Here is a 23512-nt window from a genome sequence, read left to right on the forward strand (position 1 = left end):
GTTCTGAAGTTATAACTGTAGCAGCTTGGTTGGGAACTAACTAAGACTGTATGCCAGTGGAATATGGAGGAGCTTGATTCAGAATGAGATTAAGCATTCGGATATCTAAGACATAGTATGGTTAGGTAGAGAAATTAGGTGGAAAAGAGAAGGGGAGGGATGAAAAAGTTCCATAGAAAGGAGGGGGGCTTGGATCAGTAGATCCATTAAATAACATAACACTACATGGCTTGGAATGTGAGGAATTCAAATGGCGCTATCTACATTACATTGGCAGGGAGAACAATGCAATAGGATCCCAGAAAGAACATACAGGGCAGAATAAAACTAGCGAAGCATGTGGGAAGCAGGAAAAAACAGGCATACGAACAGTGAAAGAGGCTTAACAAAATAAGGCATTGCATACCAGCTGAGTAGATGCAAGGCATGGCAAAGGACGGGAAGTCTGGCCCTATGCTAGAGAGAAAAGACAGAAATACAAGAGTGGTGGAAAGTGAAAATGGTAAAAGGAGAAATGATGGCTTGTGGATCAGGTTGGAACGGCATGAAGGCATGAAGTGACATCATGTATGTAGGACCCTTAAAAATTCTTATTTTGTTTTTTATTTTATTGTTTTCTATGAAAAATGCATAGAAAATATGAAACCTACATTTCCCGTAATCTTGCGTTGCCACACCAAGTATTTTGCGGATGTGCTACAGTGAGTTTGCGACCACACAGAGAAACTGCTCATCACGGGATGGTTCCAGCTGGACTACTATTCAACTGTGGCTTCATTGTGTCTGGAATATGCGACCCGGTTGCTGCTGAAATTCGTTCAGGTGGAGGAGCCACAAGTCTGCGTGTTACTTGTTTGGAATCATGAGTCTTTCGTTTCAGCTGCGACACTGAGGATTGAGGTAAAGGAGACGCTGGGAATACGTGAGTACACGCATTGCCGAACTTCCATTGTTTTCGTGGATCTAGTTGTTTTGCATGTTTTGCACCAACGATATGGGCCCCAACATTAAACTCTGAAAAGTAAAAGTACTTTAAAAACCGTTTCATACCAGCTTAAGACTGGAATTCACTTAAGAGAGACTTAAACAGTGGTGAAACCTGAGTTCAATTTATTGTATTTGCGGTTATAAAATTTCATGCCACACGTTAAGTAAATTCATTGTGTCTGGTTTAAAAAAAACATTGTGTTGATGTGGTTAATTAATTAATTGAATTTCATAACGTGATTTAAAGGGATAATTTCCAAGTAGACTTAAAAATACTCAAGAGAAAATGTGTATGGGGTATGTGTTACATTAATGGAGGCAACGCTATATTGTACTTTTCATGTTCATTTGTGATGAACCCTACCTAAAAGATGTTTACATCTTACCCGGCACCTTAGGAAAGGCTTACATGTAGAATATTCACAGGCATCATGACAACATTGCATAGGGTGAGTGTGGCATTGTTACATGGTCTGCGCAACCACAAAAACTGAGGGTCAAACTATGGCAACAAAGGGCAGGGTTGTTTACCTCCACCCAGAGCTGAGAAGGGTGTAGTTTGGATGAAGCTTCCAGAGGGCGAGTGCAGGAGTGGAGGAGCGCAAGCTGTCGAGGCTGCAAGCGCCATAGCCACGTTGGAAGTGCTGGAAACGGGCAGGGAGTCTGCGCTTTGCTGGGGAAATCGAGATCCTACATCGAGGACTCACTAGCCAGAGCAGCAGATATGCTGAAAATGGATTTCAGTAGCAGATGGCTGAAGAAAATTTAGGAGAGAGAATCGGGGTCTGTGGTAGAGTGGATGTGAATTTACAGGGTGTTAGATTGGAAGAAGGAGTGGTTTCAGTCATGCTTGTCCCCCAAAACCTTAGTTATAACATAACTACATTTTGCAAGTTCAGACCATGCCTTCAACATGTGGTGGTAGTATGAGGGAAGGTTGATTGAGGGAGGTGGGGGGAACTCTGGGAACTTGGGCTGGAGTTCTGGGCAGCTTCTGTCTGTAGCTAGAAGGCCAGATCCCCAAAAGACTCCAGCTGTTGAGGTCTAGAACTGAATGAGCTAGTTCTGAAACAACAACAACTCTATTAGCTTGGGTAGGGAACTTAGTAAGACTGTCTGCCAGTAGAATATGGAGGAGCTGGATTCAGAATGAGGTCGGTCAGACCATTTAGACATTGGGTAAATAAGGCATTGTATGGTTAGGTAGAGAAGTTTAGTCTAGGCAGAAAAGAGATCTAGAAACATAAGCCCTTTGTATGGTGTTTAGAGTAAGTAGTTTTGCCATCAAGGATGTAAGATGAGAAGAAAAACGGAGCAGATGAATTTGATTGTGTGACACTGTGGCATGCTGCTTAACAGACATCTGGGTCTGAATCATGTATGAGCGAGCCAAGGGTCACAGTGGCAAGGAAAAACTCCCAGTGAGGAAGAAACCTTGAGAGGAACCAGGACTCAACAGGGAAACCCATCCTCTTCTGGTGGACACCGGATTGTGAAGATGTGTGTTAAATATGACAGGCAAATGGGTTGGAATAAGACTAAAGCAGATTATATCCTGAATGAAATTAACAAGGAGTAGGAATGGCTGTTGGAAGTAACTGGTCCATATGAGGGTTGACGGGCTTGATGACCGAGGCAACTGAATGATACTTTGGCCACTGCAGGAGGAGGATTGGCATGGAAAATCCAGTTGGCAACAGCACAGTTGTTCAATTTTAATATTGGATGAGAATCACTTGATCACTTACTTGGAGTTTTAAGCCCCCAAAAGACTGACAATGTTGGAAGGACATAGCTCCCAGGAATGAGGGCTGAATGGGATGAGAGAGTGAAGGCAACAGCATGAGAAAAGTCAAATCAGCGGGGGCCGAAGAACGGCAAAAGTGACCCAGAGAGCAGCAGGTTACAGACAGCATTTTCACAAACAACCAATAGCAGTCCAGTCAGAGAGAAAAATTAAGGAAATAAAGAAAACAAAGAACATGTCGATATAAAGCTTGACAGAAAAATTCTTTTAAATAATTACCCTGAGATCACCAATGTCTTTGAAGTCTTTATTCTTGCAGCAAGGAAGCAGTTACACACAGAACATAGTCTAGACGGGCTTCCGAGTGGCGCAACCATCTAAGTGTTGGCCCTATCTTCAGGAGAGTGCAAGTTTGGTGTATTACATGGGGAGTTGGGGCATTCGATTAATACCCCTGCTTTTAACAAATCAGCAATAATTGGAGCTATGCCAGCCTCCGCTTCAGGCTTGAATGGATACTGTCTCTGATGTGGTCCAAACGAAGTATAACATTGGGGAGCAATGATGAGACAGACGCACACGCTGTGAGAAGCAAGATTTATTAAGGGCAAATCCATAATCAGGGTCAAGACAGTCCAGGATCAGAGAGCCAACACAGATAGAATGAGGGATAGACATAACCAAAAGAAACACAGACTAAACACAATAACAGCGACTATGAAATATAACAGAGACCAGAAGAACAAACACCATACAAAGACCAAACAAAGACCAGCAAACTAACACGGGAAAACACAGGGCTTAAATGTAAGGAAACAACGAGGGTTAACAATACACAGGTGGATAACACAGGTGAGAACAATAAAAGGCAGAGTCAAGAAACAAGGGGGCAGGTCAGGAAATAATTAAAACAATGAAAGCACATGGGCAAGACCAAAACAAAAGAAAAGCACATAGAGGACTGGGAGGAGCCAGTTGTGACACAAAGACTTGGGTGTAATAGAAATAGGAAGAACATCTTTAATGAAGCCGACATCAGCCTTGCCTCTCCACCACAGGTTTTCAGGAACAGTATTCAGCCTAGCCACCTCACTTTCGGTGAGGGAGAAAATGTCTCATGAATCTTTCTGTACAGAACTGGCAAGGTGCACGTGTGGAATTGCACGTGTAACCCAATTTAGTTGCATGCAAAAAGCGTGCTTTTCAGTGGAATGTTGAACTCCCAGGGACTATTCACGCCAATCACAAGCATGTTGACAAAGTTTATCAAGTACAAGTAATGGGGAGTCAGGATCTCTTCCAAAACCATTGCAAGGTCTGCACAGCGCTGTGCCCACAGTCTATCCTGGACCAGAACTACAGTGATCCGCATGCCAACATATCTCTCCCCAGAAGATTTACTGGAACATCGAGAGATAGTACAATTTGGGTGTCATGACGGCACACACTGTTTTTAGGGTCAAACAGTCAGACAGGTATGGAAAGTTGGGCCTCATTTACTTTACCTTTTGCAGATTTAACATATATAGAATCACCAGAAACTGGGACATGTGGAGCATCATGAGGATGTACCACAGTGTGTGAAGCTCTAGTATCACACAAAAAGGTTATTACATGACCCTTAATGTCCAAAGTTACCTCAGGTTTTGACTTTGAAATGAGCAAAAATGTATCTACATGCATTAAACAAACAGACTTGTTCTTACTCTCATCCCCTCTAACTTCCTCATACTCATAAGGACTGGGAGAATCAGTCTGGCCTGTTCGTTCCTCTCTCCAGTCAGTCGTTGGTCTGTGAATCGGTTTGTGCTCCCCAAGAAGGTGGGGGTCTAGGTCTTTGTCTGAAAACATTTTTTTCATCCTCTTTGTCAGTCTGGGCTAGCACATCAGCTTTTCTAAGGTCTTTAGCCCATTTTATACCCTCAGCGCACTTCCTGGCTTCCTTGAGCCATTCCTTAGTGGAATCATGACCTTCTTTAACCAACTTTTTCAACTTGCCTTTTGCTTTTCCTTCAATCTGAGCTACAAGACTTTCACTCTCAGGCACTCTAAGCCTCCCTTTAAATCCATACTTGATCTTCCTGTTTTTCTATACCACTGAGCATTGTTGACATTTTTAGTGCACATCAATTTTACGTCCCCCAGTAACATTGGTGGACTAAGATCTGGGGATTTACAACACGGCCAACAACATATACTGCAGCAATTACCCATGATGTTAAAACTTTTATCGGTACTAAAACACTTACACAAAACACAAAACACCATGTAGACCTGCAATTCTACATCAAAAACCATGATCACTTTCACATCATCCAGGGTCTTTCACCTGGATACCATTTAGGGTCATTTACCTGAATACCTTTCGGGGTCTTTCACCCGAATACCATTCAGGGTCTTTCACCTGATTACTTAATGCTTTTCGGACTTTGCATGCCAGGGCGCTACCACTGGTCTTCATTTACTAGGACTTTAAAACACCTAATAAATGACCAGACTCCCTCACCTGGCTTTTTGTCTCGCACGCTGGATCTTCACCCAACCGGCGACCAGAGAGCCTATTCTGGACTTTTATGAAACCGTAAGAAAAATGCTTTTCTTACCTTCAAAGTGCGGTGTCTAGGCAGTTCTAGTATGATCCCGTCACTTCTCTGCCACCCAGAGGATCCTGGCCTCTTTTTGAAAGCTCAAACCTCCTCAAAGAAGAGGTTCTTCTAAGGAGTCCTATGCTCCCCTGCGTAGTTCAGGTCCCCGTACCTGGGTGGCGGAGGAGATGTGGGGATCCATCTCAAAGGACCAAGTTGACAGAAAAATTATTCTAAATAATCAGCCTGAGATCACTGATGTCTTTGAAGTCTTTATTCTTGCAGCAAGGGAGCAGTTACACACAAAACATAGTCTAGATGCAAGTGCTGGAAGTGTACTTGGCGCATCTTGCTTATGTACCTTTAGTGGTTAGATTTACACGCCTTAGATTTACACCCCCTTCCAGTTGCCAGAAGAGCCGACACCTCCCATTATCTCATGATAAGCCAGTGCATTTGTCCTGCTTCGCTTAGGGCCCCACTTTCAGTTCTCCCTGTCATAATATATTATAAGAACAATGCAGCATCTCATCTGTATTCTTGTCTTAATACGTCAAGGAAGGAGAATTGTACTGAGTGGCCAAGGGTGAAACAAAGTGCACTGGTAGGCCAGGGGTGAGATAAAGTGTATGGCTAGGATAGGGATGCACAAAGATCATTATACTGTAGTGGTAGTAAATGTTTATCAATATTGATATAATACTGATCATTAACATAGAGTATAATACTGATTTTTCTAACAAAGCTCATCCAAGACGGAGCTGATGTAAGACAGCGATGAGTTGTGGAACTGACCGTGTTGGAACTGAACCTAGATGGGACTGATCTGACATGGAGCCAAGCCAAATCAGAAAGGAGTTGCAGAGCTGATCAGAGATGAAGCCAAGTGGAGCCAGTTTTACTGGAGAGCTGTTGTGCTGGAGCTGATCCGAGATGGAACAAAGGTGAGCTGCAGGACTTAGGAATGTATGAGCCGATCTGAGATGGAGTTGAGTGAAGCCAGAAACAAGATGCAGGACTGAGATGCAAACAAGTTGAAACAAGTTGCAAAGCTGATTGTACAGGAGCAGAGTTGTGCTGAAGCCGATCCGAGATGGAGCCAAGTGGAATTAGGAATTGCAGAGCCAAGACACATTGGACCTGAACCAGAATGACTTGAACTTGAGATGGAGCCAGGATGAGAGAGAGAGCCATGAAGAGTCAGATAGGAGTTGCAGAGCTTGGTGGCAGAAGCCGATCCAAGATGGAGTGGGCTGAGATAGAGCCATGTAGAGTCAGAAGGGATTTGCAGAGCTGGATTTCTGGAGCTGATCTAAGTTGGAGCTGAGTGGAGTCACAAAGCTGAGACACATAGGAGCTGAACCAGGAAGGAGTTGAACTCAAGATGAGAAAGGAGTTGCAGAGCTGGGTTGCAGGAGCTGATCCGAGATGAAGCCAATCCAAGATGGAGCTGAGTGAAGTGAGCGGAATGGATTGCGAACACTTCATCATGGGAATGGAAGGTGAGGATGTGAATTTATAGGGCTTTAGACTGAAAGAAGGAGGGGTTTCAGCCATGCTCCTCCCCCCAAACTTCAGTTAGAGCTACATTTCTAGCAGCTGTACCTGCTTTTGAAAGCTGGAAAATTGGAAATAAATGTAGGCTTGCGTACATTTGACATTAGCCAGAAACGTCAAAAGATTTATCTGCTATTGCCACTGTTTTTTTTTTTTTTGTAAATCAGAGTGCTTCCATGCTAACTGAATGCAAGTAATCCACCCAAAGGTATAGCCATCCTTTTTGTTTACAAACATTCTGATTTGGCCTAAACACATTTTCACTGTGCATCAGTTCATGTCAGATAAGCTCATGTCCAGAAAATTCAGCAGCATGTTTGAACATTGTTGATGTATGGCTTCCACTGAAGCATGTTGGTTTTTAATCCAGTGCCACCTGAGGGATTGAAAGTCACTGGCATAGTCACTTGTTTGTTGAGGAACATTGCTGTTAAGCTGTTGGACATTTCTTAAATTCTGACACATTTATTGGCAAGTGGTGAGCCTTGACTCATCCTTGCCCACGTAGGATTAAGTCAGTTCCTGTTATAAGCACAACTACATCACCTATTTAAGACATTTTCTGAACATTGCTAGTATTAAATTGTCCATCCCAACTTTTTTGGAATGTGTTGTAGGCATCAATTTAAAAATAAATGCATATTTACAAATCAAATGAGGTTTGTGAATTTCAGATGAATTGCAGAGATGGACAAATTCCCCAACCTGCTGACATCCAGGATTCAAATGTTCCACTCTGTTCTGTATGACACTGTTGGTGGTGGAGGGTCAGTGGCATAGCATAAAAGCTGTGTGTCTGAGCTGATGTTTAGACTCGGGTGATACTAAGGCATGTATACAGAGGGCTCTCTTTTCAATAAAACCATCATTATTTCTGCAAAACCCAGTCTCCTGGATCTTTTCCATGGCAAGATCAAAGATTCTCTGCAATATTCATTCAAAACATTAGATGGAATGGTGCAAGGGCTGCCTACTTGTTTACAGGCTGTAGCTGTTACTGCCATGATGGTACCAGATGCAGAAAAGATCACACTTTCGCACCCATTGATATTGTACACTTCACATAAGGTGCTTACTTTCCTCAACACCATGTCAATGCAGCACATGACAGCAGTGGTTATGAGAGCATTTTGACATGCACAAGCAATTTGCCTAGTGAAACCTCGTCACCACAATCTCCAGCATTTCATTAGCATCAAATGTTGTCGCTCCCTGATTCTGAATTTCTGCCTGAGGCCCACGGTTGTTGTTCTGACATCATAGAAGAGTCTGCCTGTCGTGCTGATCTGTTGTTGTCATCAGTAGAGTATGATGACAAAGTTTTTGTAGATGACTCATACTCTAAGCCCTGTGATAGTGTATTTCTGTGTGATTTTGCTGTATGTCAGCTTCCTAATTTGGTAAATGAAGCGCACTCACTTCCTTATCAGGTCAGCCCAGGCAGCAGAACTTGTGGCCCTAAATAGGGCATGTACAGTTGTGGCCAAAAGTTTTGAGAATGGCTCAAATTTTGGTTTTCACAAAGTTTGCTGCCTCAGTTTTTTTAGAACATTTTGTCAGATGTTTATATGGTATAATGAAGTACAATTATAAGCATTCCATACAAATGTTAACTTTTTATTGACAATTACATCCAGTTTAAGCAAAGACTTAATATTTACAGTGTTGACCCTTCTTCTTTAAGACTTCTGCAATTCGCCTGGGCATGCTGGATATCAGCTTCTGGGCAAAATCTTGAATGACGGCAACCCATTCTTGCCTAAACAGTGCTTGGAGTTGATCACAGTTTCTGGGTTTTTGTTTGTACACCCACTTTTTGAGGACTGACCACAGGTTCTCGATGGGATTTTCCTGGGGAGTTTCCCGGCCATGGACCCAAAATTTCATTGTTCTACAGAAATTCCATGGATTGTCCTAAAAAGAGAATCGTTTTGTACAAAGATGTTCTATAAGCACACAGAGTTCATGTGCCTGTGTGTCAGAACACCTTGACCTGCAAGTACATTTCTTGGCAGTAACATCTTGTCTAGCCATGGTTTCCTGTTTCTTTCACACCTCATCTGCATTTTGTTCTTGGAAATCGTGTTTATCTCTGTGCTGACCACCTTCCGGCCATGCCTGCCTCTAAATGTATAAAAAGCCCTTCCGTTCCAAAATGAATGTCTGAACATCTATGCACCTGTGTCTCTTCTTCTAGTGCACTCGCAGAGCTCTCATGGAACAACCAGATAGAGAGAAGTCAATGGGGGATCAAACGAAAGTCTTAAAGTTAATATTCACATACATAAGCAACAAACACTTCTAATCTTCATGTGTGAGTAACAAAACCTGAGCAGCGACTTTGTTAAATGACACTTTATTCAATATTTTTGATGCTTTGAGGTGACATTAAGCTTTACACACTGCTAGCAAGAGAAAGCCATATTAACTAAACATACATATGATGGCTGCAAGTCATTTCCTGCTGTCATACTTCATGGATGGGTATCATACTAAATAGGCTATTTAGTATCACGTATCTACATTTTAAGTCTGGAATCACTTATTGTAAGCAAACAATAACAGGTACCTGTGGAAGTCTAGAGAGTTATAATCTTCTGGATTGTTACTGTGAGATAGCGAGTTTTGTATCTTGTTATCTTGAAATAATTAGTTACTTATATTGTTATCTCAAGTTAATCTAAAAATTGAAGCAACAGCTCATGGCCTCTCCAGATTTCCATAGCCATCTATTTTGCGCAGGCAGTGTTTGTGTTCCAGAAACAGTGGCTATGTTTACATGCTGAGATGTTTGCCAATCCGAGGCAGAGAGTAAGACGTCGTATTCTGAGACACATAAGCTGGACGTCCAGCCCACCGCTGTCTTTGAAAGATCAAAGCTTCGGCTCCTCTGCAGACCAGTTTCTGCTCCGCCGTGTTGAACAGTATAAACTTTCACAATGACACGATACACATGCAGAACAGACTTAAACTTTCCGATAGGGAATGTAATCAGATACAGGCATTTACACGGATATTATTCTTCTTCTTTACAGGATTACCCACCTTGTTCAGTCAGATAGAAATTGTATCCTGAATGGCCTCAATCGGACTAGACTATTCCAATTGATGTGTTTACATAGACTATTCCGATTGTGCTTTTAGTCGGATTAGTAACGAATTATTAGGCTGCATGTTAACATGGCTAGTTTGAAGTGTGAGGTCATGGAAATAATTCTCTATTCTTTAATAGTGTTAATCTATATAATCTATATAATAAGTAACTTCACTGCCAATCAGTGCAATATCTTGACTGTATTTGTGTTTATTTGTATTGGTTCCAATGTTATTTAGGGAACCAAATACATTAAATTCTCGTGGGTGGACTGATGTGCCTTGAGAGCATCACCTTGTTTAAGACATAATACCAAATAGACATGCAAATTATATTGTCACTTTTTAATGAATTAATTAAGTCAATTTTGTATGGTGGTGGGAACTTGGATTCCAGTCCTGCATTCTGTGAGTACTGGTAGTTAACTGTGCTGTGGATATGAACGACTGGCCTCATTGCGTCATACCAGGGATTATAAAATCCAAGATCAAAAACTGGAGTTATGGTCCAGATTTGAAGATCTCTGGAATAGCTGGCCAGGGTTTAGTTGTTTAAAGCTAAATGGTGGTTTGTTATTAAGTTACTGGCTTCAATGATTATAGACTTAATGATCTGGTAAAGGTTGCATATAAGATTATGATGTATGTTCTCTGAAAAATGCTTAATTCTAGTTGATGCTTACCAAGGCAGTAATATGTTCATTATTACTAAGTTCCTTTACTTTATAACACTTTATAACTGTCCAGTTCATGCGTTCTGGGTTGTTAGAGATCCACAAAAACCTTCTGAACATCTCATCTGAAATCAGATACACCGCATGCTTGCTTGTTTACTTGCGTCTATCTTGTTTATGTCTATTTTGTGAAATCTTGTGTTGTCCAGTGGGCTGTTAGATGAATCCTGAATAGGTCACACTGTCCAGATCAGATTCTGTGTTTCTTTGAGTGGCTCCTCTGGTCACTGCAGTGTACTGGACGCTCACGTACTGCAGGTCCACATCCTGAGGAGACAAAGACCAGCAGGTATCTGTGTCATAACAGCAGTCGCACACTTCAAAACCTTATTACATCCTAAGAGTTTTCAGAAACTGCATGAATTATAACCTGGCTGTGCTGTTCATAAGGGGAATGGAAGTCTGGAATCACCTGTGGTTACTGACCATTTAAGGGATTTAACAATAATGGAGTTTATTTGTCAAAGACACTAGCTTTGCTATTATGTCTTATAGCATAAAGCAGCAGAGATACAGTACAGTGAAAACATTTTAGGTACATAAGCATACATAATAAGGGCCATAAATATGACAATATTTTGCACAGAACTTGGTCCAAAACAAAATACATTTCTGTAATACTGTAATAAGATTTTTACCAAATACTTTAATACCTTATCACATTACTGGGAAGAACCGAAGGTGCTACTGTTAGTCCTGTGCTTGTGTCTGTATTTTTTTCAGCAAGTTAGTCAAGACTTTGGATGACTGCTCCTCAAAGTATTACATCATCTATTTTGAAAACAATTTTGAGCAAACCTTGAAAAAATATATAATGAATTTCCAATAATGTAATAACAAGCCACAAGCCAAGGCGATGCAGACAATAAAATTAATTCCAAATAATATAATAAAGTATTATGTTATAAGTAAAAGTAATTATTATATTATCAGTAAATACACTTGTACATTGTTAGATTTTATTACATTTTAGACAAGCACAAATGTTTCTAAAATTTTTTTGAAAATCATTATGTTGGGTGTGAGCGCGGAGCGAGGAGGCGGACGCATGTGCTGAGACAAGTGAGATTTATTAGGGGCAAATCCAGGGTCATGGTCGAAACAGTCCAGGGTCAATGAGCCAATACGGACAGATCGTGGGTCAGACAAGACATGACAAACAAACTATAAACAGACTCAAGCAATATATATTTAAAGGTCAGAGTAAACAAATAAATAGAATTTTCAAATAATGAATGTCCACTTTAACAGAAAAGTACAACACAATTCCAGTGAAGTTGGGACGTTGTGTAAAACATATATAAAAACAGAAAACGATGATTTGCAAATCCTTTTCAACCTGTATCCAATTGAACACACCTTTCCTTTAACAACACTCAATAAGCGTTTGGGAACTGAGGACACTAATTTCTGAAGCTTTGTAGGTGGAATTCTTTCCCATTCTTGCTTGATGTACAGCTTCAGTTGCTCAGCAGTCCGGGGTCTCCGCTGTCGTATTTTGCGCTTCATAATGTGCCACACATTTTCAATTTGAGACAGGTCTGGACTGCAGGCAGGCCAGTCTAGTACCCGCAGTCTTTTACTACGAAGCCATGCTGTTGTAACACGTGCAGAATGTGGCTCGGCATCGTCTTGCTGAAATAAGCAGGACGTCCCTGAAAAAGACGCTGCTTGGACGGCAGTAGATGTTGCTCCAAAACCTGTATGAACCTTTCAGCATTAATGGTGTCTTCACAGATGTGCACGTTACCCCTGCCATGGGCACTAACAGCCCCCCACACCATCAGAGATGCTGGCTTTTGAACTTTGCACTGATAACAATCCAGACAGTCCTTTTCCTCTTTGGCCCGGAGGACACGACGTCCATGATTTCCAAAAACAGTGTGAAATGTGGACGCGTCAGACCACAGGACACTTTTCCACTCTGCGTCAGTCCATCTCAGATGAGCTCGGGCCCAGAGAAGCCGGCGGCGTTTCTGGGTGGTGTTGATATCTGGCTTCGCTTTGCATGGCAGAGTTTTAACTTGCACTTGTAGATGGAGCGACGAACTGAGTTCACTGACAGTGGTTTTCTGGAGTGTTCCTGAGCCCATGTGGGAATATCCGTTACAGAATGATGTGGGTTTTTAATGCAGTGCCGTCTGAAAGATCGAAGGTCACGGGCATTCAGTGTTGGTTTTCTGCCTTGCCGCTTACTTGCAGAGATTTCTCCAGATTCTCTGAATCTTTTGATGATATTATGGACTGTAGATGATGAAATCCCTAAATTCCTTGCAATTGCACCTTGAGAAACGTTGTTCTTAAACTGTTGGACTATTTGCTCACGCAGTTGTTCACAAAGTGGATGCTCTCTTTCAGGGATGCTCCCTTTATACCCAGTCATGACACTCACCTGTTTCCAATTAACCTGTTCACCTGTGGAATGTTCCAAACTGGTGTTTTTTTGAGCATTCCTCAACTTTTCCCGTCTTTTGTTGCCCCTGTCCCAACTTCTTTGGAACGTGTTGCAAGCATCAAATTCAAAATGAGTGAATATTTACAAAAAACAATAAAGTTTATCCGTTTGAACATTAAATATCTTGTCTTTGTAGTGTATTCAATTGAATATAGGTTGAACAGGATTTGCAAATCATCATATTCTGTTTTTATTTATGTTTTAACAACGTCCCAACTTCATTGGAATTGGGGTTGAAAATTAATGCCTTGAAATGTTTTCCTTTAAAGCTTTGTACTAACAATGGCACATGCTTTAGCCAGAGCATATCTGATGCTCTGGGTGAAAGACAGGAATGGGGTCTCCTGGTTGAACCTTTGTAAATTAGTTGAGACTCAAAGGGCCTATATCCCCCCTTTTTTTGTATTTACTTTCATTTTGTGTATTTATATACTAAAACAGCTCATTTCTTGTCTTTTACAATTAAACAGGCTGCTTTTGTTACTGTGTCTTTAGAACTGATATATGTAAATGAGCTATGTTCTGATTGGCTTCCTCATTCAGAAAGCAGTCCTGGATGAAACATTCACAGCTTGGGGGGGGGGGCTAAATTGCTGTAGGCTCAATATGTAGATAAAATAAATAAACAAAATAAATAAATAAAAATGAATATAAAAAATGCCCTGCGATGGACTGGCGACCTGTCCAGGGTGTGTCCTGCCTTCCGCCCGATGACTGCTGGGATAGGCTCCAGCACCCCCCCCGTGACCCTGACGGAGAAGCAGCTTAGAAAATGGATGGATGGATGGAATATAAAAAGGTAAAATGTGTATGATTTCTGAAGAAGCTGTTGCAGCACATACCGTATCTCTAATTTCTATTTTTAAAAGGCCCTAGGCGGCCTACCTTTACTAAGTACAATGCTTCGTACAAAGACTACCCCTGCATCAGAGTCAAACAGGAGCTGCAGCACTGATCAAATTCTCAGTTATTACAGGATAATTCAGAGCCACAATTCAGAGAAGCAATGGCAGTAACACAGGTTTCTACAGTGACCTCTATACAGGCCTACAAACTGACACACTGTTTGACCTGGCCAAACCGAATATATAAAATGTACAAGCCACATTTTACGTTTTATCTTTTTTTTTTTTTTCTTCTCAGTATGTTAAACTCAGTAAATAAAAAGTAATTGTGCATTAAAATGTGCAGAGGTGTGTTCTCGGTACAGGATGTGTTCACTTATTAACACTCAGAAACAAATCAACACAAATCAACAATAACTTTTGAATTTAACCAAGGAACGTTTACACTTTTGCACACGATTGTGTATAAAACCAATATCTATTTTTCTATTAAGGTTAATGGGGTCATTTCTTTAAACAATAGACATAACCGTTAGATATGCAAATGAGATCTACTAACTACTTAATTATATATATATATATATATATATATATATATATATATATATATATACATTAACATGTATTTTTTTTTTCTCTCTATGCTCTGCTTTCCATGAGTCAAATTTAAACGCATTATTACTTCATGGCTCATCTGTAGTTTTTAACAGCAGCTCGAGTTGCTAGAATTGTTTCTGGTACCTTTTTAATGGAGTCATCAGCGTTGGCATCACTGTGGCTCTTCCCTGGAAGAAACGTTTCGTTTAGATGTTTTAATTCACCAAAAACATTCACAGAAACCGCAATAGCAAAGAAGGAAAACAGAAATAACCGATGCTTCTCTATTCTTTACTTTAGGAGGGTAACAGTGACATTCTGACCAGTCAATTGTTAATGCAATTAGGAAGTTCTCACCTAGCGCCTGGTAACAGAACAACCATGAGAAGATGAGGTTTATCAGGACAGAGACGAAACAAACAGACATCAGGACTACAGTGATGATCCAGTAAGGTGCAGGATCTGGAGGAGGTTCAGAATCTGACTGTGCTGAAGGGCTGTTACTCTGAAAATCCCCATCTGAAACACACAAACACAGAAAAAACAGATCACTGTGGTCCTAAGGAACGTCTGTTCTGCCAACCAAAAAAAACTTTAGTTACAAGGCTTCCTTAAATTTGTCATAATATAATTTTATTATAACAATAAAATAAGCTGGCAAAGCATAAAACACAGATTCGTCTCGTGTTAACTTATTATTAGAAGTTTAAAGCAGCTTTGGTAACTTTTCAATTTAAAAAAACACTTTTTACTCTGGTGTGATCAAATGAAATCATATCTATGAAATCAGAATCAGAGTACTTTATTGATCCCAGGAGGAAATTGCAGTTGTTACAGTTGCAGCCATTTATTTAAAAGAATAAGCACTTCAATAATTTAAAACAAAAAAGAGAAATTTGCATTGAATGAATATAGTGAAGTGGCGGTGACTGTAATAATAAATATGAAACATACTGTATAAAACAGTTCAAATTATCGTACCTCTGAGTTATTGTACATATAATTTAAAAAATGAATTACATTATTATTTCACATATGAACAGTACAGTTTGGTATTGAGTTTTGCACAGATGAACCACACTTTGTGAATCACACACTGAGGGAGGGGTTATAGAGTTTAATGGCCACAGGCAAGAATGAATTCCTGTGGCGCTCTGTGGTGCATTTAAGTAAAACGCGTATTTCGGTAAAATCATATTCTATTTATGTTTGTAGTATTAATAGCAGGAAACAGCTCATCGTGGGAACGTGCTCTTTTTTCATTTATGTCTGCGGTATTAATAGCAGGAAACAGCTCACAGCTGGGAATAAAGTTGGGTCAATCATTTCTGGGATGCTTTTAGAGGCATTTTCTGAGAACCGAGGCACATACTGGATCCTGATAAATGGCACTTTGAATTTATATGATTGAAGTGTGTGAAGCAGCTGCAACATGATTCTCTCTAAGCATACTTAAAAAAGCAGTGGTGTTGATGTAACATGATTCATTTGTGTTGCAGTCAGTAATCATGAACCATTTTTCCTGTGGACCTTTTCCACTGTTTATACAACTGGGAATAGGAAGACTATCTGACAAGGATGGGTAAGAACTGGTCTTTGAGCCAAATTAATAAGAAAGTGTTAAAACAATGGCTTCAGGGAGGACGGGAAGACCTGACAAAACAAATCTCGAGCATCTCAGGAAAATTAGATATATTGGGAATTAAACTTGTGGTCAAGGACATTTCAAAAAAGGAGGGGCGATGAACTCCCCCTGAAGAGGTATAAAGTGAAATGTATTGTAATGATCATTGCATTTGGCTGTCCGGGAACCATCTTGTCACTTGGAATTTCATAAACGAAGAGGGCCTTTTCCTTTCTTCAAAATTGAACCAGGGGCTTTCTTTAACTTTTGCTTTTTCAAAGAATTCAAAGAATTCAAAGAATGCTTTTTCAATCCTGTTGATTTTTACATTAGAGAACAGATTAAATTAAAATTAAAACTTTAACTTAACATGAATTAATAAGTGATGTTTTTCCACATCGTCCAACACACTACAGATGTTTTAAAGCATGTATGAAGAAATTACATTGTTTTAAGTATATATAACCAACTTAGTGACACTCTATTACTTTGGAGAGACTTGTATTTAACTTCAACTACAGCTGTATTGGAGCCAGATTACTTGTATCTGGAGAGGTGCTGTAATTTGAGTGATATCTGATAAGATCTATGATATTAATCCAGTCTGAATCTGTACTGGCCCACTAAGTGGTGATTCGGGAGTGAATTACCTTTTATAAATTTCAGGACCTGGGCCTCCTTCAGTAACAGTAGTCCTGCTCAATTTGACCTGACTGTAACATACAACCCCAATTCCAATGAAGTTGGGACGTTGTGTAATTTTATATATATATATATATTGTATAATAATTATACAGCCAACTAATAGACATCGGCACCTCTGTAAAATGAAGCTCTTGTTGCAGTTTGTTTATTCTCAAATTCAAAACTGGACGAGTCTTCAAAAAATTCTGTTGGTCTAATGTGCAGGAGAAAGAGGTGAGAATATTACAATATTCCCCTCACAGAGCAGAGCACTTTCTGTCCTATTCAGCAGCATCAAAGTTCAATGAGTTCGCTTTGCTATATATCTGTCGTTAATTGGAAGTTTGTTTTTGTTGTTTGTTTAGATCTGTTGCTCTAATCTTAATGTTGAACTGAACATCCAGTAAATGACGTTTTGATCCAGGCTGTCTGAGGTAATTTGGGGAAATTACATTTCACTGTTTAAAGAAAGTGGGACCACTTTTTATTCATGTACACTTAAACCTACCGTGCATTCTCTAACATTTAAATAAGCACTTTTAACAGTATTTGGTGGTTTTGTTGCACATTTGTCTCATGTCCTTTAGCTAGACTGTTTTGGCACTGTACGCATTGTTAATCCGGTTATAATGTAAGGGACTGCAAACAAAGGGTTACTACAGTCTCTGTAATGGCTTAAAGTATGTCTTATTTTTGATATTTATATCAATATACAAGTACTTTCCTACTTTACACACAAGATAGTCTATTCCTGAATTTATGTAAGTAATATTTTAAAAAAGGTATGTCCATTTTCACTCTTTCACTGAAGTATAGGATTTTTGTATTTTGTCCACTACTGGCTAGAGATATTAAGAACATTGAGATTTCCACCTGAAATGACCAAGATTAGATCACCTGGTGTGTGACCGAGCTATCACCATCTACTTAATGTTGTCTGATTTCCCATCAACCTGTTTAATTCAAAGAACCTGTGGACATGGTCTTCCATTTTTCATTTTAACGACTGCGCAACTCTAACATGTTACATGATTCTGAATAATTCATGGTAGTTACTGGATAATCAGCCGCAAGATTAATAAATGAAAGCAGGCCTTGTTAACTTATTACATTTCTGAGCTTATTACATTTTAAAGCTTCATATTATTCAGTAACTGCGTGGAAGACAGTACAAACCAACTTAAGTGAGCTATTCACAAAATATATGTGAGTTCTTGGCCATGCATGAGTTAATGCATTAATTCAAAGTAAAGATTTTAATCTCCAATTTTTTACCTTTTTATGCATAATTTCAAAATACCAATGACCTTTTAAGCTGGGTCTAAATTTCATAATGAATGGAGCAACAAAAATGCTCCAAAATGATATAAAATCAATTTTGTTTACATTCACTTACATTAAAAGTTACAAAAGTTTTCTCCTTCTTTGGTAAAGTTACCTGTTTTCCTAGGTGCAAGGTTTAGTTCCAACTGTGAAGATACATTTACACTACAAATATAAAGTGATCAATAGATTTATAAATAAGTTGATGTGTAATATCTAAATAAATAAATGTAAAAAGCCTAAATTAAATACTCAAAAAAGTACTAGAACTAACCTCCAACAGTCAGTCTGATGGCTTTTCCAAACTCGATGGATTTTGTGTTGTTTTGTCCTCCGCAGTAATACAGCCCCAAGTCAGACTCATCAACACCAATAATCACTAAACTGACTGAATGGGTGTTTATAGTTCCATCATAATGACCTTCATTTATATTATAAATGAGGGAAAACGATTTACTCAGTTTTTCTTTTCCAGCAATTATTAATAGTTTCATCTCCTCTGAGCTCAGGCGATACCACAATATCTCATAATTTGCAGTAATGCCACACTTCAGGGTGATGTTTTCTCCAGAATGGGCAGATGTGAGATCAGATGAAGTTCTCTGAAGGAGACACAGTCTAAAGGTTCCTGAAAGAGGGAGAAGAACGCAGGTCAATATCTGCTACTAAAGAAGACAGAACCCAAGGAATGCATCTTCATAAAAGAAAGTATCTCACTCAGTTCGGATGAAAAGGTAAAGAATGCAGGAAGGAACATCTGACTTCACTGAAAACTTAAATCCAATTTGTGTTTGGATATCAATATTGATTCGTTTATCCATATTAATCCATAGATTTAAGCGCAATCAGGATAATGACGCTAAACATGTACGCACACTGTTCCCAGACCCTCAGCGCTAATCACATCCAAAAACTTTGGCACAGCAGTGTTCATATGTTTATATGTAATAATGTGCTAATAGCTGTGAACTCACCAAGCAGCAGCTGTGAGATAAAAACATTCTGGAGTTTAGCCATTACTCTCAGAGAACAATAGACTGTCTCTAACTTTGATGGGAATGAAGATTCACTGACCACACCACGGTGCTCTGTATGTACACTTGAGATGTACAATGAAAAGATCTTTACCACATCCTGTTCTTTTAACAGTCAACAACACCCTGCAAACATCACAATGCTTCTCACCGGTCAAGGGGCACACTACGTACATACAAAGCAGAGAGTGAACGAACGTGAAATAAAATGCAAAGAATATTTGCAATAGTCTATATATTTCTAAGTAAAAGGTTGTTGTTTGTCACTACTGCAACACATATTTTTACAATTGTGTAAACTTTTATGTGTGCACAGCTGTTCAAAGCTGTACTTGCTAGCCACGCAAGTCAAATTAGCTGCAAATGTCTATGCCTAAAATTAAAAATGCTTTATGAGAGTTGGGGATGGACAAGGAATGATATTTGCTTTATATAGTTAAAACTTAAGGAGCCTTTGTATTAAAAAAATAAAAAAATAAATACATTTATGAGCCTCTTTTATGGAGGACAATTAAAGTTAAAATCACTAGTTAAAGTGAGTAATGTTTATAAAAATTTGAATATTATTAATGTGAGGAGGAAAAGTCATATAGATGAGGAGTTCTATGTTTTGTTTTACCTTTATATGGTTATAAACAACAATGAGTCTTCTTTGGGAGACAAAAGAGGACTTTTGATTATATCGTGGACATAAAAAATATATATATATATATATATATAAATGAGATGAGCTCCCAATAAAGGACAGAATAGTTGGGGAAGTAAATAACCAGTGTGCTGACAGGTAAGTGTATAAATTTGTGCAGTGTTAAAAGAATGGATTGGGATTAACTCTTTGTTGTGTCATATTCACTTTTGTTTGAATGAGCAGGAGAGAGCCAGATGACTGTGGGCGGAGAACCAGTGCATTACGTAACCTGAGCTCCACTGAAGACATCTGTGGGTGACTAAGACGCTACTGCTTTATCCTCAACTCAACTTTATTCACAAACTTAGAAATTAGTATTTAGATGTAAGTGCATTTAATTCTAGCTAGCGCTGTTTATAAATCTTCAGGGTGTGTTCATTTATTGATGAATAAAGAAATTTGTAATTAACAGTAAGGGTTAATAAGGGAACTGTTAAAAAGACAAAAAAGCAAGCTAAGGTGTCAAATGTAATTACTCCGGTTGATGTTGTGCGGAAGAGTTTATGGTGGGAACACAGCCTGCAATAGGAGGTATCAGGAGACTTTTAGCTAATCTCCTAGGGGTTCCAGCTATGGACGAGATTCTACAGAAAGCTGGACTAAATTGATATGTGGGGACTGCTGTGAATGATCCAGAGCTGTTTTCTGCAGTTTGAGGTTGAATGTAGAGAACATGGAGAGATATATTTCCAACAAATGCGCATCCTGATAATATTCTGATTGAGCCACTGGGACTGGAAGAAAACCTGAGAGCTTATGTGTCAAGAGCCCTTCAAGTGTGGACAGATTATATAGCCCACCAGGTGGGGCTTTACAGGAAAAAGAGCAAGACCAGAAAGAACAGGATCAAGAAATCCTCAGGAAACCTAAGCACATACAACTGGTGGATGACAAGAAGAAAGAGAAGAAGCAAGCTTTGGTTATATAGAGTCAGTCCCCGCTAAATCAGCTATCATCACAACAATAGTTGAGTCAGGTTCAGCTCTAACTATCTCAGCTATCATTGATACCTCCAGCTGTTGCATGCTCTGATGAAGCACATGGGTTAGCTCATGTTCCAAGAGGGGAAGTTAGAAGTAAAATCACAAAGGCGTCTGGGTTTTGGGCACCATACTTTCTTGAGCAGATTGATTATGTCATAGGCAGGTGCACAATCTGTCTGAGAAATAATGTTCGGAAGGGTATGATAGTTCCTCCTGGTCACATTCCGACTCTAAGGGGTCCTATGCATGAGTTGTTGTGGATTTTTGTTGACATGATAAAACCAGTTGAAGGGAAAAGATATTTATTAGTGGTAGTAGACAGATTCTCGCGTTGGCCTGAGCCTCGTCTGACTAAGCGTAAAGACACTTTATCGGTACCTAAATTTTGTGTAAAGAAGTCATAGATAGATGGGGACTTCCAGATTGGATCTCCTCAGATAATGGGAAAGAGTTTGTGGATAAGACAGTAAGACTGATTTTGCAAAAATTGGGGATTAGACAACGTCTTGGAGCAGTTTACCATCCATAAAGTCAAGGGATTTGTGAAAAAATGAATGCTAGTTTGAAAAATTGCATGGCCAAAATTTGTTAGCAGACAGGTTTAAATTGGGTAGCAGCACTACCATTAACATTAATGACAAAGACGAGGATGGGGTGGAAGAAGGTGAACTGGTGGAGGAATATTCTTTTTGAATATTTAATCATTTTATATTTATTCTTAGTGGATCTCGCATTCTCTTATGGAGTTGTGATTCGCATATGATGTGCCTGTTGTTTTTGCCAAAGACTCGCTGTTGTTTTCTTTCCCTTTTAGAAAGAAAGGGGGGAGTTTGAGTGTTTGGAAATCGGGATGCGTTGAAGGGGTGCACACCTTCACGGATGGACGATAAACATGGACCGAGAAACTCTGAACAAGAAGGTTTACACCCAACACCATCAACACCACTTGGGGAGTAGACATGTGGAAGAGTTTCAGTCTGATACACTGATGTGTTTATATGTCTTTGCTTGAATACGTTGGGACCTCAGATGTGTTTTCTTTTCTTTTCTCGAATTAGGGAAATGGGTTTTTAGGTTTGTTATCGGGTCCGATAGGTCGACTAGCCCGCTAACGAACATTATTTTAATTTGTTTATTTTTGGGGTTCCATATGTATTTGCTTAAATCAATTTCATACATGTTGAATTTTTTCTTTTAACGTTGGACTGGAGTTCCATAAAGGAGGTTGCTTGTGGCAGGAGAACCGTGAGAGAATTTTTCCTGTGTAAATTGTTTGATGGAAATTTCAGGAAAGTTGGCTGCCTGACAGGTTTTTTCGCTCTCACACTCCAGACAATGTGCAGTTGTTAAGAAAATGTAATGTGTTATATGTGTAAACGCACATATGTTCATCTCTGTATAGCCGCGAAGGGGGAATATGAGGTGTTTAGACGATCAACTATGAACAAAGACCGTTGTATTAGTAGATATAGGGGAATAGAATTAGACTACACCCTAGGCAGCTCCACAGCATGGACATTTGATTTGTCTGACATCAACTGCGCAGGTCAGAATTCATCATACAGAGGTTACGACGGGTATAAGTTAACTGATCAAATAGCCGCAAGATTCGAAAATATTCCTATTATCTCGGCCCTCTTCCCTGTCACCCCCAACAAAAATGTAGACCGCATCAATTACGTTAATTCCAGGTCATGCGCCTCGCCAATTTAACTAAGGTAGCCGCTGAGGGCCTCAGCGCACAGCTCTCAGCCACGTCTCTGATGACTATACAAAATAGACACGCTCTTGGTGGAAAAAGGGGGTGTCTGTCACGTTTGGCGATATGTGTTGTACATTCATCCCCAATAACACCGCCCTGGATGGATCAGTCACTAAAGCCTTAGAAGGCCTCAAGGCTCTCTCCAAAGAAATGCATGACAACTTCATCCCGGGATGGTTAGATAAGGTGTTTGGCAAATGGAAAGCTGTGTTTATTTCGCACATCGATCGAAGTATTTTTGGCCATCCTCATTACATGTGGCTGTTGTTGTGTTCCCTGCATTAGGACGTTAGCAGAGAGATTCATCACCTCAATGTTTCACAAACAGGAACTAAAGGGGGCTATTATAATGCCTCTACTGGGAAAGGGACACGATAGTGAGGACGAAGGCGACGACGATGATCCGGCAGCAGATATTACGCTTAACCTGGGGGGCACGGAATACATGTGAGGATTGACCTTTTGGGTGAAAGGTCAAAAGGGGGAATTGTGGATTTTGACATCTTTAGTAGAATACTTTTGAGTATTAATATTTGTAGTAGTGTACTTTTAAGCATTAATATTTGTAGTAGTGTACTGTTAAGCATTAATATCAGAAGGCATTAACTCGCGCTTAGCATTAAAGAGTTATGACATTCACATGGCAGGGCAGCTACAACAGGCAGTTTGTGACAAACATGCAGAGATGTACGCAACAGGAAACTGGCCAAGACCACAAACTGAAGTAGGTCTGCGCTTAACCGTTAAAACGTGAGGTTTTCGTTAGAACATGAGGTTTTCACATCCATATATGGTAAACCATATGTCCATTGCA

General features: G+C 39.7%; 1 protein-coding gene across 1 annotated transcript; it reads right to left on the reverse strand.

Moving 5' to 3' along the window:
* Window positions 1-9145: 9145 nt before the first annotated feature.
* Window positions 9146-19382, reverse strand: LOC108444527. Its single transcript, XM_017725739.2, has 5 exons — window positions 19206-19382; window positions 18506-18859; window positions 14958-15119; window positions 14745-14788; window positions 9146-10970 (listed from the first exon to the last, which is right to left on the reverse strand). The coding sequence occupies exons 1-5, from the start codon at window positions 19246-19248 to the stop codon at window positions 10860-10862; spliced, it is 714 nt and encodes a 237-aa protein (XP_017581228.1). The 5' UTR covers window positions 19249-19382; the 3' UTR covers window positions 9146-10859.
* Between the last annotated feature and the right edge of the window lie 4130 nt (window positions 19383-23512).

The sequence above is a fragment of the Pygocentrus nattereri genome, chromosome 11 (assembly GCF_015220715.1).
Source record: "Pygocentrus nattereri isolate fPygNat1 chromosome 11, fPygNat1.pri, whole genome shotgun sequence".
NCBI classification, from domain to species: Eukaryota; Metazoa; Chordata; class Actinopteri; order Characiformes; family Serrasalmidae; genus Pygocentrus; species Pygocentrus nattereri.

Coding starts and splice junctions, on each gene's coding strand:
- LOC108444527 (XM_017725739.2), bottom strand. CDS start 19,248: ATGGCTAAACTCCAGAATGTTTTTATCTCACAGCTGCTGCTTG. Junction 15,120..18,505: donor CATCAGACTGACTGTTGGAG/GTTAGTTCTAGT, acceptor TGTGTGTTTCAG/ATGGGGATTTTCAGAGTAAC. Junction 14,789..14,957: donor GTTCTGTTACCAGGCGCTAG/GTGAGAACTTCC, acceptor CGTTTCTTCCAG/GGAAGAGCCACAGTGATGCC.